The sequence below is a fragment of the Ambystoma mexicanum genome, chromosome 11 (genome assembly GCF_040938575.1).
Source record: "Ambystoma mexicanum isolate Mex_15411 chromosome 11, UKY_AmexF1_1, whole genome shotgun sequence".
Taxonomy (NCBI): domain Eukaryota; kingdom Metazoa; phylum Chordata; class Amphibia; order Caudata; family Ambystomatidae; genus Ambystoma; species Ambystoma mexicanum.
In genome coordinates, this window is record NC_090934.1 from 1480737444 (window position 1) to 1480750915 (window position 13472).

Consider the following 13472-nt stretch of genomic DNA (forward strand, 5'->3'; position numbering starts at 1 on the left):
GAGTTGAGGGAATTTGTACTTCGGGTTTGATTCTGTAATTCTCTCCTAATTTTATCTTGAGCACATAACAGTTTATGTGCGAAAGCTTTCTGTGTTCTAACACAGTCCTCTCCAGTGGGTATGATGGTGTGATTAAGAACTTCTGGTTTCTCCCAAGACCTGAAAAGACGAAAAAGTTCCTTGGTATCATTGTCTGCTAACTCAATTTGATCGTTATAATAGGTCCGCTTGGCATCCATGATTGTTTATTTGTATACTTTCTCATGTAGTTTCCAAATGGCCTTATTATTTGAGTTTTGATCTTTGAGCCAGGTCCATTCTGCGCGTCTTTTGCTAGCCTTTAATTTGGTTAGCTCTGGTGTAAACCATTTTTGTTGATGCACAGATTCCCTAATAGTTTTGGATTTCATTGGAGCCACATCATCCAATAAGTTTGTCATTTGTGTGTTGTTTTCTTCCACAAGTATGTCAGGGTGGTCTAATTCATTGGTATTGTGCATAAGGGAGTTCATACATTCGGATAGATTGTCTGTGGTAAGTGCCTTATAATTTCTATGTATAGTTTTACGCAATGGCTCATGTTTAGTCTTATTAAAGTACGGAAGCAACATACGCCCTGCTACCCCCTCCAACCACTTGCTCACCACCCATCACGCCACCAATAGCCCACCACCATCCTTACCACCTAAGACACCCTTCACCAAACTCACCAACTTCCCCACCTCACTCCAATGTGCACTTTTTAATGCACGCTCGCTCCCAGCTCACGCCCCGGAAATCTGCGACTTACTAACTAACCTTGAACTTGACATTCTCGCCATCACAGAATCTTGGCTGCACAAAGCAGCTGGACCTGCTATTTCCATAGCCCTTCCACCAGGCTACACCCTTCTCCAGCAGGACAGACTGCTCTCTAAAGGAGGGGGAGTAGCACTCATAGTAAAAGAAACTCTCTCGGTTACACAAATTAACTCTCCACTAGGGGGCAACGCAGACTCCCTGACTGTCAGACTCGCCCTCTCGCACAGCTGCACAATTCCCATCCACATCATCTATCGGCCGCCAGGCCCACTACTTGACTTCCAAGAAAACCTCCTCCATCTTCTAGACGAGAACCTCAAATCCACTACCAAATCCATACTACTGGGTGACCTAAATCTGGGCCTCAAAGATCCGAAAGACAAACAAGCCAAATCTCTTGCCAAAGCACCTCAGAACCTAGGATTCCTGCAACGAGGCACTAACCTCCCTCACGCCAAAGGACGGATGCTAGACTGGGTAGCGGACCACAACTATGCAGCTGACATCAGCTCTAACACCCCTTACCCATGGACGGACCACCACCTCATTCATTTCTCTATCCCCAACGCTAGCAAAATCACCAAACCCAACACCCCTTTGCCACCAACTCTAGCTAGGAGCGCACGTAACTTAACTAAGGACAAACTCTTGCCATTCCTCGAGACTTGCGCCCTAAAGCCACCATTCTCCAACACCCCATGGCTAGAATAGATCTATATAATCTAACGATTAGAAAAAAAAAATATTCCATTGCCCCTCTGGAAAGAAAAAAAGCAAAAGGAAAGAAGCACGCCAATTCCTGGTACACAGCAGAACTCCAAGAATTACGCACCCTCCAGCGCATCGCGCTTAGTAAGTGGCAATCAGATCCTCAGAACTCCACCTTAGAATCCTATTAAAAACGTGCCACCCAATATTTAAAAAGCCATCACTCTTGCCAAATCTCCATCCTTCAACACAAGGATTAAGAACACTAATCAGAGGCCAAAGCAATGTTTGCCATATTCAAGGACCTAGCTACGCCTGCCCCCAGCGCCCAAGACGTTGTGAAAGACCAAGCCTGGTGTGAGAGCATTCAAACAGCCATGCTCAATAAAATAGAAATATTACAAAGTAAAAGTAAGACTCACTTCAATGCCCTGCCTAAATCCCATTTGCCCACCTCTCCAATCGAAAACACCCACATCAAGGACAAAACACGCTTCTCCACTGGAGATGTTTCAGAGACTGAAGCACTAGCCCTCTTTAAACACATAAAACCCTCCAATTGCAAGGGTGATATCTGTCCGGCCAACCTCATCCAGTACTACGTAGACAGGCTAGCACGATTCCTGACAGCATTTATCAATGCCTCCTTCTCATCCAGCCTAGCCCCACCATGCCTTAAAGAAGCCTGGGTTCGCCCACTCCTAAAAAAAACATCCTTAGACCCAGGCTCACCTAACAATTACAGGCCTATCGCCACTGTACCATTCCTACTAAAAATCCTAGATAAAGCTGTATTCACACAAATCCAACAATTCCTGGAAGACAACAGCATCCTAGGCAAGAGGCAATCAGGCTTCCTCCCAGGTCATGGGACGGAATCGGCCCTCTTAGATTTAAAAACCAACTAGGGGATGTAATGCACCGAGGCAAGCCAGCTCTGCTACTCCTCCTCAACCTGTTTGCAGCGTTTGATCTTGTAGACCACAAGATACCCTGCAGACAACTCATACTCAGCACAATTCACTCCTGAAGCTACCGCATGGATCGCCTCCTTCCTCAAAGGTAGAGCCATGAAGGTGTTCTCAGACCAGGCATGTGCGGCACCTATCACCATCCACTGCGGAGTCACACAGGGCTACTGCACCTCACCCCCCTATACAATATTTTCACCCTACCTCTTTTCAACAAACTGGACAATCTCGGCATAGGTTACACAAACTATGCCGATGACACACAGGTCCTTGTACCACTCCTGAGCGACTACGAAAAAGACACAGAAACACTGCGCAAAACCTATGCCAGCATCCAAGCATGAATGGCAGCAAATGGACTCTGCCTCAACGGGGACAAGACTTAATCCTCAAGGTAGGTGCCAAGGAAACACTCAACAAACTTGTCAAAAATTACGGCTCCTTTAACATAGACAACACCCTAATCACTGTCTCAACAGCAGTAAAAACCTTGAGGGCATACACTGATTCCACCCTCTCCGTGACTCACCAAGTCAGTGCCATTGCCTCCTCGGCGGCACTCACAATCAAATTGAACAACACAGTAAAACCTTTCTTATCCACGCAAAACTGCCTCTCCATAGCCGGAGCCACCATAGGGCCAAAGCTGGACTATTGTAACATCCTCTTCGCAGGCACCTCGGCAGAAAATCTGGAAAAACGACAGATCATTCAGAACAATGCTCTCAGGACAGCGCTGAGCCTTCCCAAAAGAGAGCACATCTCCCAAGCCAGGCGCTCTGCCCACTGGCTCCCAGTCAAAGATCATATTCTGTTCAAAAACCTTAGCCATAACCCATAAATGCCCCTCCCTCACAGCCCCTGCATACCTCTCAGAGGAAATAAGCAGGACCTCCTCATGCGGACCCAAATGCTCGCAACATGCCAATCAACTAAATGTCCCCACCTACAAGAGGGACAAAGCCGGAGGATTCAGCTTCCTCTTTTGGGCTCCCAAACATTGTAATGCCCTCCTACAAACCTTAGGAATAAGACATCTCACCTATCATTCCGCAAAGAACTCAAAACAAAGCATTTAACTTAGCTCAACCCATCTCACCTAACAAGGCCACAAGCAACACCAGGCTACAGTATACTGACGGTCTCTCCCTGCCGCTATGTAGCAAGGAACTCCCTAGACCTCCGTGCTTTCAGATTCAGAGCAACTCCGCCCACCACTTCAATGTCTAAGTATCCATCAACTGTCTCCTATCAGGCTCAATGTAACCAAGAGCCACAGAGATGCAACGCTGCCACTCTTATTCAACCAAGTAAGCTTTCTGTAACAGCACCACGATGCTCCAGGGCCGCCCCGCACGCTTTAGAAATGCAAATAAATAAAGAAAATAAATGGTTCTGGAGGAGCAGGGGAGCACCTGTTTGGATGACACTTTCTTAGATCAGACCTGTCTAGAAACATCATCAGGTGTTGTCGGAGAGGAGGAGGAGAAAGGAGGAAGAGAGGGAGAGGTGGCCAGAGCGGGGCCCGAGAGAGGGAGAGGGAGAAGAAGAGGAGAGAGAGGACAGGGTGTCCTGAGTTTTACTGGTGAAGTGAGAAGCGAGAGTCGTACAGAGGGCAGGAAGGGAACTGTAGAGGCAGAGACTGCAGAAGTATTGGCCAGCTCCTTGCAGATTTGAAAGAGTTTGGCTTTGTTGTTTGAGGCCACAGATACACAAGTTTGGGTGTGGATTCTCTTCTTGGACAGGACAGAGAGTCTGTATTGCCTTTGGAGCAGGCGGCAGGCCAGTTTGTCAGAGGAGGGCTCAAAGCCCTCTACTTCCTCTCAGCCACTATGCACTTGCATTTCAGGGAGGTGAGGTCGGAGTAATACCGAGAGTTGCACTTGGAGGTAGGCTGCAGGTGGATTCTCATCACAGGGGCAAGGATGTCCAGGTTGTTGGAGATAGAAAGATGCAGGTTAGAGAGGGCTGTATCAGAGTGTGAGTCAGCCACAGGCGTAGGAGGAGCAGAGAAGGTAGCAGCAAAGGCATCCACTGACACACACTTCATGGGCCAAAATTATCAGAGTAGGTGGGTGGCAGAGCTGGGGTGGGCTTAGCCAGAGGGACAGAGAGTTTCAGGTGAGAGGTGAGCAGAAGGTTGTCAGCCCAGGAGAGAGAAGTGGTGAGAGGGTTATAGAGGGGGATGTCTGAGGAGATGCGAACATCCAAGGTGTGGCTGGCAGAGTGTGTCAGGCCACAGGGTAGAATGGAAAGAGCAAGAGCGTTGCAGAGGTTGCAGAAGAGCCCAGACGAGGGATTAGAAGCATCCAGGTGAATGTTGAGGTCTTCGAGGAGTAGTTGAAAGGTCGGGGCAAGGAGAGAAGAGGAGAAGTCAGACCACTCGAAGAGGAAGAGGGCAACCTGGCCAGGTGGCCTGTAGATGGTGGCCACAGTCAGAGCAAGAGGCCAGGATAGATAGAGAGCCTGCAGACCAGGCATTCAAAGGAGGAGTAGGCCTGCGTAGGAATGACAGAAACAGAGACCCACGCTGGAAAGTTCAGAGCTACTCCACCTCTGGGTCATTGGGTTCTGGGTTCGGAAAGGATCTTGTAGCCACCTGGGAGGAGACTGTCAAAACTTGTGACAAAGCTGGCTGTGAACCAAGTCTCGGTGAGAGCGAGGACATCCAGGTCAAGTTCGTTGAGGAGGTGGCAGATGTCGGAGGAGTGTTTGATAGCAGAGCAGGAGTGACATGGAGCAGGTTGCCACATTTGAAAGTCTTACAGGGTGGGGAACAGCCTAGAGGTATTCCAAGCGGAAGTGGTAGAGGGGCCTGGGAGTGGCCAGAGGTGGTAGCAGGAGGTGGCATAGTAGCCAGAGAGGAGGGAGGTGGCAGAGGCAGGAAGTGGTAGAGGAGCCACAGAGGTGCTAGTTGGAGTAGCAGGAGAAGGAAGGAAGTTGTTAAGACGCAGGAGACGTCTATCGAAAAGGAGGAGATTGGGCTGAAGGCCCTGGACCAAGACGGTGCAATTCAGATACACATTAATGATGGTCTTAGAGAATTGGAAGCAGTCCAAGAGGGCCTCCCACCGGGTGCCACCATTAATGGGAGAGGAGGATAAAGGAGAGAGAGGATGTCGGTGAGAGTCTGTCTGGAGGACACCCTGGTGTAGGAATCAGCGATGGGGAGGCCTGGGTTGGAGACCAGGATGTCCTTCTGAACTTCCTCCTTCCAGGCTTAGTGAGAGGGATAGGATAGGAGATTGAGTAGCAGTTAGAGAAGAAGTAAAAGACGGAAAGCACCATAGATGGTGCGCAGAGGAAGGTAGTGGGAGGAGGGAGCAAAAGAGAGAGGGAGAGAGACAGCCCATTGCTGCACGCGCACAAAGCGCAGGGTGGGGTGTCTCACTGTAGGGAGCACACAGGAGGAGCGGACAGGGGACAAACACACAGAAGTATAACCGTAGCCCTAGCAGAGATCTAGAGAAGGAAAAATGCCCAGCTATAAACACGGCAGCAATGCAAAACAAAACACCCAGATTCGACTTTCCTAAAAGAAGGAAAAAGGCCTAGTTATAAATACAACAGCAATGCACTGCGACTTTCCTAGGGAAAGGGAGGTGGCTAAGCAGATACTATTAACTGAGGTGCTAAAAGAGTGGTGTGGTACGCACATTAGGAATCATTTGAGGGGTGGGTCAGATTAGTGGAGTGCAGTGATTGCTGCCCCCGAACCTCACCACACCTATCTGGTTGGTAGCAGCCAGTTGACGGCTGCAGGCTTCTTTCTTCCCCGGCTGACGCCGGCAGACACCATCTGGAGCTGCTTCCACTGGGGCTGTCCTTTCCCTCGGGGTCGCTCGCCAAAGGGGGCTGCAACGGGCAGTGGGGCTGCCCTGGGAGAAGCAATGAAGTAAGGCCTAGTGCCCACTCAGGCTGGGGGGTGGGCCGAGGGAAGGGAACAGGAGAAGGAACACAGGGGAGGGAAGGGAAGGCAAAAGTAGAGACTATGAGGCGGAATGTGGAAAAAACCCAAAATGCAAAGGCAGTCTCACTGCAGATTTCAGAAGGAATACAATCCTTTGTTCAAACGAGCCAAGCGCTCGAAGCCTTACCGTGAGAGTCAGGCCAGCAGCAGAATGGACCCCCATGTGCATCAACCTGCTTTTCTTTTCTGGACATGGGGAATGGCATTGAAGCAGGAAGCATCTAACGGTCAGCCTCTGTACATCTTTTTTGTTTTTTAGAAAGCAGAGTCTAATGAATGCCAAAATATGACCCAATGGAAATATGACAGGATTGCCACATGCATAGGACAGATGAGGGAAGGATGTCAATGTAGTATGTTAATATTGTGGTTAATTATAATAACTGTTTGAAAGACTCCCCCAGGCTTGTCGCGCTCAGAAGTATCTTGTATATAAGTTGGTAAATTACAAAGCTTGTAAAATAAAAAAAATAAACACCCTGCTCTAGCTAGGTTTTGGATTCTATAGGGTTACTGGGGTCAAGCAGCCAGGGTACACCTCTCAGGAGGCACGTCTGGAAACAGAAATACAATGCATCTATGTTTTCAGTAGGCCATCGGGGTGTCCACACAACCAGGACCATTTCACATACGTATTAGCACCATATTAAAAGTAACTTAATTAGCTAAGTCTTGGAGCAGAGAGAACTGCCTTTTAGTGTTTGCAGGAGCACCGTCAAGCAACCCCGCAACTTTGGGTGAACTGTTGCCGAGTGCCAGCTTTTGGCGGTTGACAATGGTTGTTCACACCTAAACGACAAGATAATTTTGTGCTATGGGAACTTTTCTCAGGACACCAATTCAATCAAATGACCCAGTGCTTTCTTATGGGTCAATGGAGCCCTGATGTGAAAATGGACCACGACTTCTGGCTACTTCCAGAGGCGTTTGTTAGTTTACGTCCCCCTGATAGTCTGTGTTATCCGGGGCGCAACTGCTGATGGTTACCGAAGCCCCAGTGTTAAGGCTGTTTTTGTACCAACCTCTGTTGAGGACACTGCAATCACTGACCTTAATGGGGCGAACACACCAGACAAGAAAGGAAGGTTAAAGTGGTCAGAGCAAGGTCGACACAAAGGTACAATTAGTCTACAGACTTATTTGAAGCAAATCTGCACACCATTACACTGAGAAATATATACTTTAATAAAGTCTGTGACAAATCCTTGGATGGTGTCACTTCTCCCCTGGGAGGAGCCCCTTCCCATGAGGCCAGGCAGGTGAGGCTGCTACCCGATAGTCCCCCTGGGGGTGGAAAGCGGGGGATCTCATGGGGAGGGAAGCCCCCTATGGGATGAGTGGAAATCTAGGGAAAATATTGTATCCCCATAGCCCACCTAATCCTAACCAGCCTTCCTCACTAACCACCTGCTACACCATCCCTAGTGTCCCTATCTGTTTCCTTAAGACTAGTAAGGTAGGGAGTACTGAGACAAGGAAGAGACCAACTGACTCACTAGGAGTCCTCAAGATCTGTCATGAGACGCGGACGAGGCCATGAAGCATAAAGAGCACATCTGTGAACTGTACTGAGCAGAGGAAGAGAATCGCACACGGAGGCACCACGAGGAGAGTGGAGCCAAAGCCGTTCAGAAGGGAAGACCACAGTTGGGGGCGCGAACCAGGAGATTCAGGGGTCCACAGTGGGTCAGCCGGGGGGAAGCCAGTCGAACCCCACAAAGGAAGAAGGAGCAGCAGCAAGACATCAGCCATACGCTTATGAGACATGGCGGATGCCTTGTTGAGAACGCTGCTGAGTTGCGGCGCATGCAGAAGAAAAACAGGCAGAGACCGGGAAGCTCGCAAACACCTCCATAGAAGGGAAAAGCCCTGGTGAAGAAGCTGTGAAGACGCCAAGAAGGTACCGGGGTCTTGGAGGCTGCCAAGAGACATTGGGCCTCATTACGAGGTTGGAGGTAGCCTTGCCGGTAGGAGAGGCAAGGCTGCCCTCCATACCGGCATGAAAGTCCGGCACCCGCGAATGGGCAATTACCGGGGTATTCTGACCCCGCCAGACCTGTAATTGCCCTTTCACGGGTGCCGGTAGATCCCCATTCCCATTTCAGCCCCACAGGGCTCAACAGGAATGGGGATGCCGGTGCTACAGGCATGCTGTGCTCGCGGGTGCCTTTCATTCCGCCCGGGCAGACCTGGCGGCATGAAAGGCACCTGCGGCACAACTGAGGGTTCAAAATAGGTTTTTGGACACAGGACTTGGTGCTTTAGACTGACATCTGATACACTCCTTAGTATTGGTTGAAGCAGGGAACCCCCCACTTAGAACTAGAGTGAGGCATAGTGTTATCTTTTATTTTATCCCCAATAAAAGTCTATAGCCAGAAACATGCCACCTGTGTGTCGTTCTCCTTCCATTCCCTTACAAGTCACAGATATAAAACTATCATTTGAAATAAGTACTTAAGTAATAGCACAAAGTAGTAAAAAGAAACCAAGATTCCAGTATTTCTAAGTACAATCATATGGATGCCATAACCGAAAGGTTTAGTGCCATCACATCCATGACATATTGCACAGAATGATTGCCCTTTTCTGAAATGGTCAGGAAGGAAAACAAAAAACAAGGTTATAACAAGCTACTGAAATGCAAAACATTATGGCTTAAAGATGTTATAGCGGCCCTCTTTACATCAAACAAACCGGTGAAAGGGTTACTGCAAAAACAAAACAAAACGTTACAGCTGTATTCGTAAATCTGTAGATGCCAACCTCTTGCCTCCCTATTGGGCCTGGAGGGGACTGCAACCCTCAGGAGTCCCCCTGCTCAGGGGAAGACACAGAAACTAAACGAGGGTAGGTGAGGACGCCCTAGTAAGAGTAAACCGCAGCCGAGATTAACATCAGCGTTCTCTCCTACCTTGTTCCGGTGTATTTCCCATCATGCAGTATCTTCTCTTAACCAGTGTCTGAACAACCAGCTAACCCCAAACTCTGTTGTAGTTGATATTTAAGGGGAAAAGAAAAAACCCTGGACCTCCATGGAAAAAACTGTCCTTCATGAGAAGGCTTTCTAATGATAGGGTTTAAGGTATCTAGGGATACAAAACAAGAGTGGTCAGCAACCAGCAGGATCCACAAGGATTGCGGAGCGTGGAAGCAAGAGACCTGCCTGGAATGGAAAGGAGAATATCAGGATCCGCGACAGCAGGCGCTGGTACAGGAGCAGCAGGGAAAGAGCAAGTGCGGGGGAAACGGGGTGCATGACCAAGAGAAAGACGCACAGAGAAACGGGATTCAGACGAGGAAAGGAGCCAAAAAGAGGAACAAAACAGTATCAAAGAAGGGGCGGAACCCATAGGCCTGCAACACTGCAAGTGAAGAGGGCTACCATAACACATTGCCAAGCAATCTTCTCTTACTTGTGCTCTCTTTTTAAAGACAGTTCTAACCTAAAAGTGTAAGGAGTCATACTTTGATTTTGTTCCATCTGGTCAGTCCCAAGCGCCTTCTTTAAATGCTATGTTTTCTAAAACCCTAATTACTTGGCGATGCTCGTGGCTATCCAAGGACTTTTCCATTGTTATGCAGACCAAACCTTCCACTGTCGCTGTAGCCCTCCTTGTTAAATCCTGCTACTTCCTTCTTTGCATCATGTAACAAAAATTACCAGAATATGCTAAATTGCTGGCATGGTGTGGGCATCCGTGCCAGAGTTCAACAACATCCTTCAAAGATGTAAGGTCACACGTATACACACACACACGTGTGATGACACCAATACACAATGTCTGATGCACTGATGCATTACTGTGCCACACGGGAGTGTGTACTCAGCTACACTGAAGACACTTTGCATTGGCATGCATACCACAACTCAAACAATATGAAAACAAAAAGATTATAAATAATACACAAAAATATTAAAAATGATTATGCATGAAAGGGTTTCAAGACAAACAAAATAGTATATGAAGAAAACACACACTGGATTTAAGCCAGATCGTTAAAGTGTTGGTGTGAGTATAGGAAAGAATTAAGTTTACAAATATTACAATTTACTCAAAGGCGGTAATACTTTTCACCCTCTAATTCTAGAGTGTATGTGACCTTTGGTCATAGGATGAAATGTTGTTTGAGTGTTCTGTTCCTCCCAGCAAGGCGTAGAGTCCCAATTTAACATGTTTTGGATTAGCTTCTCAAGTTAAAAAATACAATTGCTTTATCAGTCTTGGGAGAATAGCTCAGCGGCAACACGCTCACCTTGCAAGCAAGATGACACGAACCGATCTCCGGGTCCACACTTAGAAACCTCTCGGTATTAAGCGCGTTATAAATAACCTATAATATCATATCATATCATATATCAGTGTTCTTTTGTCCTGTTTGATGCTCTCAAAATTCAAAAATGTTAAGAATTATGACGAGGATCCTGTGATGGAGAAAATATGGTCGGAATGGTTGTTAGATTTTGAAAAGGTCAAGCATTTATAATGCAACAACTCACCTTGTCCTGTGAGTTTAAAAGAACCTTTATGCTCCTGTCAGAAGAAGTGATGTCCGGGCCAAACTCCACACTGCCTGGGGAGAGGAGTGTCAACAGTTACAAAAAAGTGCATTCCAATTATAAATAAACACTGGTCACCTAAAATTACAATGCGCAATTAAACAAATCCTAGTTCCGCCGACTATGGTTTATATGCATAATAACATAATAAAGTAATACAATATAAGCATTTATTGTTCCCAGTACTGTATAGATCGAAAGCTAAACAAAATACTAAACCTCTGATGGGAACAGCCTGAAATTCTGCAATTAAAAATGTTAAGGTTCTCAAAAACAATGCTGCAAGTTCACATCTTCTGTAGACAGACCAAGGAACACATTTCTGCTTTTGTGGGCTTTGTCAGTAAGGTATTTCTGGAGTTCCTAGGCCTTAAGGGGCATAGTGGCCCATGTCTGGATAAACATACCACCTAGGAAAGGGATGCTTGCAACTCTGCGACTAGGATATCCCTTCTGAGCAGCATTGCATTGATTGTTTGTGCTATGCTGTGCCCTTGTGAGAAAGGGATCGTGTTGGCTTGTATGGTATATAGCAGTGAGGTGCAGCTTGAGTCAAACATTTTGATAGTAATGTTTTCCCCTTTACTGTAAGCTATTGGGACTATATCCCCCGAGCTGCATTCCATTACTTTAGCTGTCCCTCCGCTCTCTTCCAGACACACCAGAACACACAAAGATGACTACATTCTCCCATTAGACTTTTTAGTGAATTATGGCTTTGTGAATAATTGTATGCTCTCATCCTCTCAGCCAACGTGGGGCAGTAGAACTCCTTGAAATGTTGTGCAAGCTAAATGTATCTGCCCATTGACCAGCGAGAGTGGTGATCTCAGGGAGAATGCAGGTCTCTACAAGGTTCGGGTGCTGCGGAACTGAGTTGCAGAGTAGGCGCTGGTAGAGTTTGTGGCAGCACTAATGGTCCCAACTAGAAAGGCTGAGCGAGATCCACAAGCAAACGAAATGTCTGCAAAGGGGCTCCCCAAAAGGGCTTGATTCTGGACGAGGTTTGTAAAACATCACTACATTGTGTGGGACACATGTGCTTTGATGAGGAAACCCACCAGATACTCTGGGACCAGGAGGTTCAATAGACCTCTGAAATCAGAGGAGGACTGTAATATTTTGTCCATACATCGTTGGAAAGTGGCTGTAGCCCTGTGTACGCCAAAAGAGAGGACTTTGAACTGGAACAGTAGTAGGAGCATCGAGAAAGCAGTCTTTTCCTCATCAGGCCCATACACTGCACTTGCTGCCAGTACCCTTTTGTTAAGTCTAGAGTTCATAGGAAAGTGGCGTTTTCGAGTTTATCAATTACTTCATCGATGCGTGGCGTGGGATAAGCATCACAGTCAGAAATGGCAATAACTAGGCAGAAATGTATACAAAACCTCCAGGAATGGTCAGGTTTGGAAACCAATACGACAAAGGAGGACCATGGGCTTGAAGAGGGTTTCATGATATTTGCTCTTAAAATTGTATTCACTTCCTCAACCCCTATCTGTTTTCCAGCTTCCAGGAGTCAATATGGTTTCAGATCAACTGCTTTTCCCTTAAGTGTTCTCATGTAGTGATAGGTGCCTTTGACTCTTCCTGGTTTCTCTGTGAACACATCGGGAAACAATGTAATTAAATATTTTAAATCTTCTTATTGTCGATTAGATAGCTCTTGAGAAATTCATTCAAAGTTGTCTATCTCTTCTGGCACCAAACTGGATGGTATCGTGGCATTGGTGGCAGATGGGTTTTCCTTCCATTCTTTCAAGAGATTTACATTATATAGATGGACCTTCTGTTTCCTGTAAGGTTGTGCTACCTTATAAGTACAGGTTCCTGCTCGTTCCAGTATTTCATATGGCCCATGCCACTTAGAGACAAGTTTTTTTCCCGAGGTAGGAAAGAAGACGAATACATTTTGTCCCACGGGAAACGATCTTAAGCTCACCTTTTTGTCATAGGTGGATTTTTGTTGGATTTTGGCCTTTTTCATATGAGTACTGACTACATTTCAAACAAGTCTCATATTCTCCCACAATCGGGTAGCCGTTTGCAAGCGGGCAATGGGTGCCCCTTCTCGTTAGTCCCAGGTTTCCTGGAGCATGTCCAGGACATCTCTAGGGTCTCTACCATAGAGTAGTTCAAAAGGAGAGAATCCAGTGGATGCCTGAGGGGGTTTTCTCACAGCAAATAATACCTAGGGATCATACGGGCCCAGCCCTTCCCGTCCTTATCTACCAACATTCTAAGGATCATTGTTTGTTCGTTTGTTTATTGAATTTATAGGGCGCACCAGACCCGGGGGTAACAGGGCGCGGAAAGGTTATGCAAGACTTACAAGGTTGAGTATTGAATCTTTCTACCAAACCATCTTTTTGGGGAAGGTACAGTGAAGTTCACAAGGTGGCAATATGGAGTAGTTGCTTGACTTCACCCATGAGCTTGCTCATTAAATTTGAACCTTGAT

At 47.0% G+C, this 13472-nt stretch overlaps 1 protein-coding gene across 1 annotated transcript in view; it reads right to left on the reverse strand.

Annotated features, from left to right (window-relative positions):
• VPS33B (VPS33B late endosome and lysosome associated) overlaps window positions 1–13472 on the reverse strand; it is a 312860-nt gene that overhangs the window by 192114 nt on the left and 107274 nt on the right. Inside the window, exon 12 of the mRNA XM_069625205.1 lies at window positions 10952–11025. Coding sequence (XP_069481306.1) covers window positions 10952–11025 — 74 coding nt within the window. The remainder of the gene's footprint in view (window positions 1–10951; window positions 11026–13472) is intronic.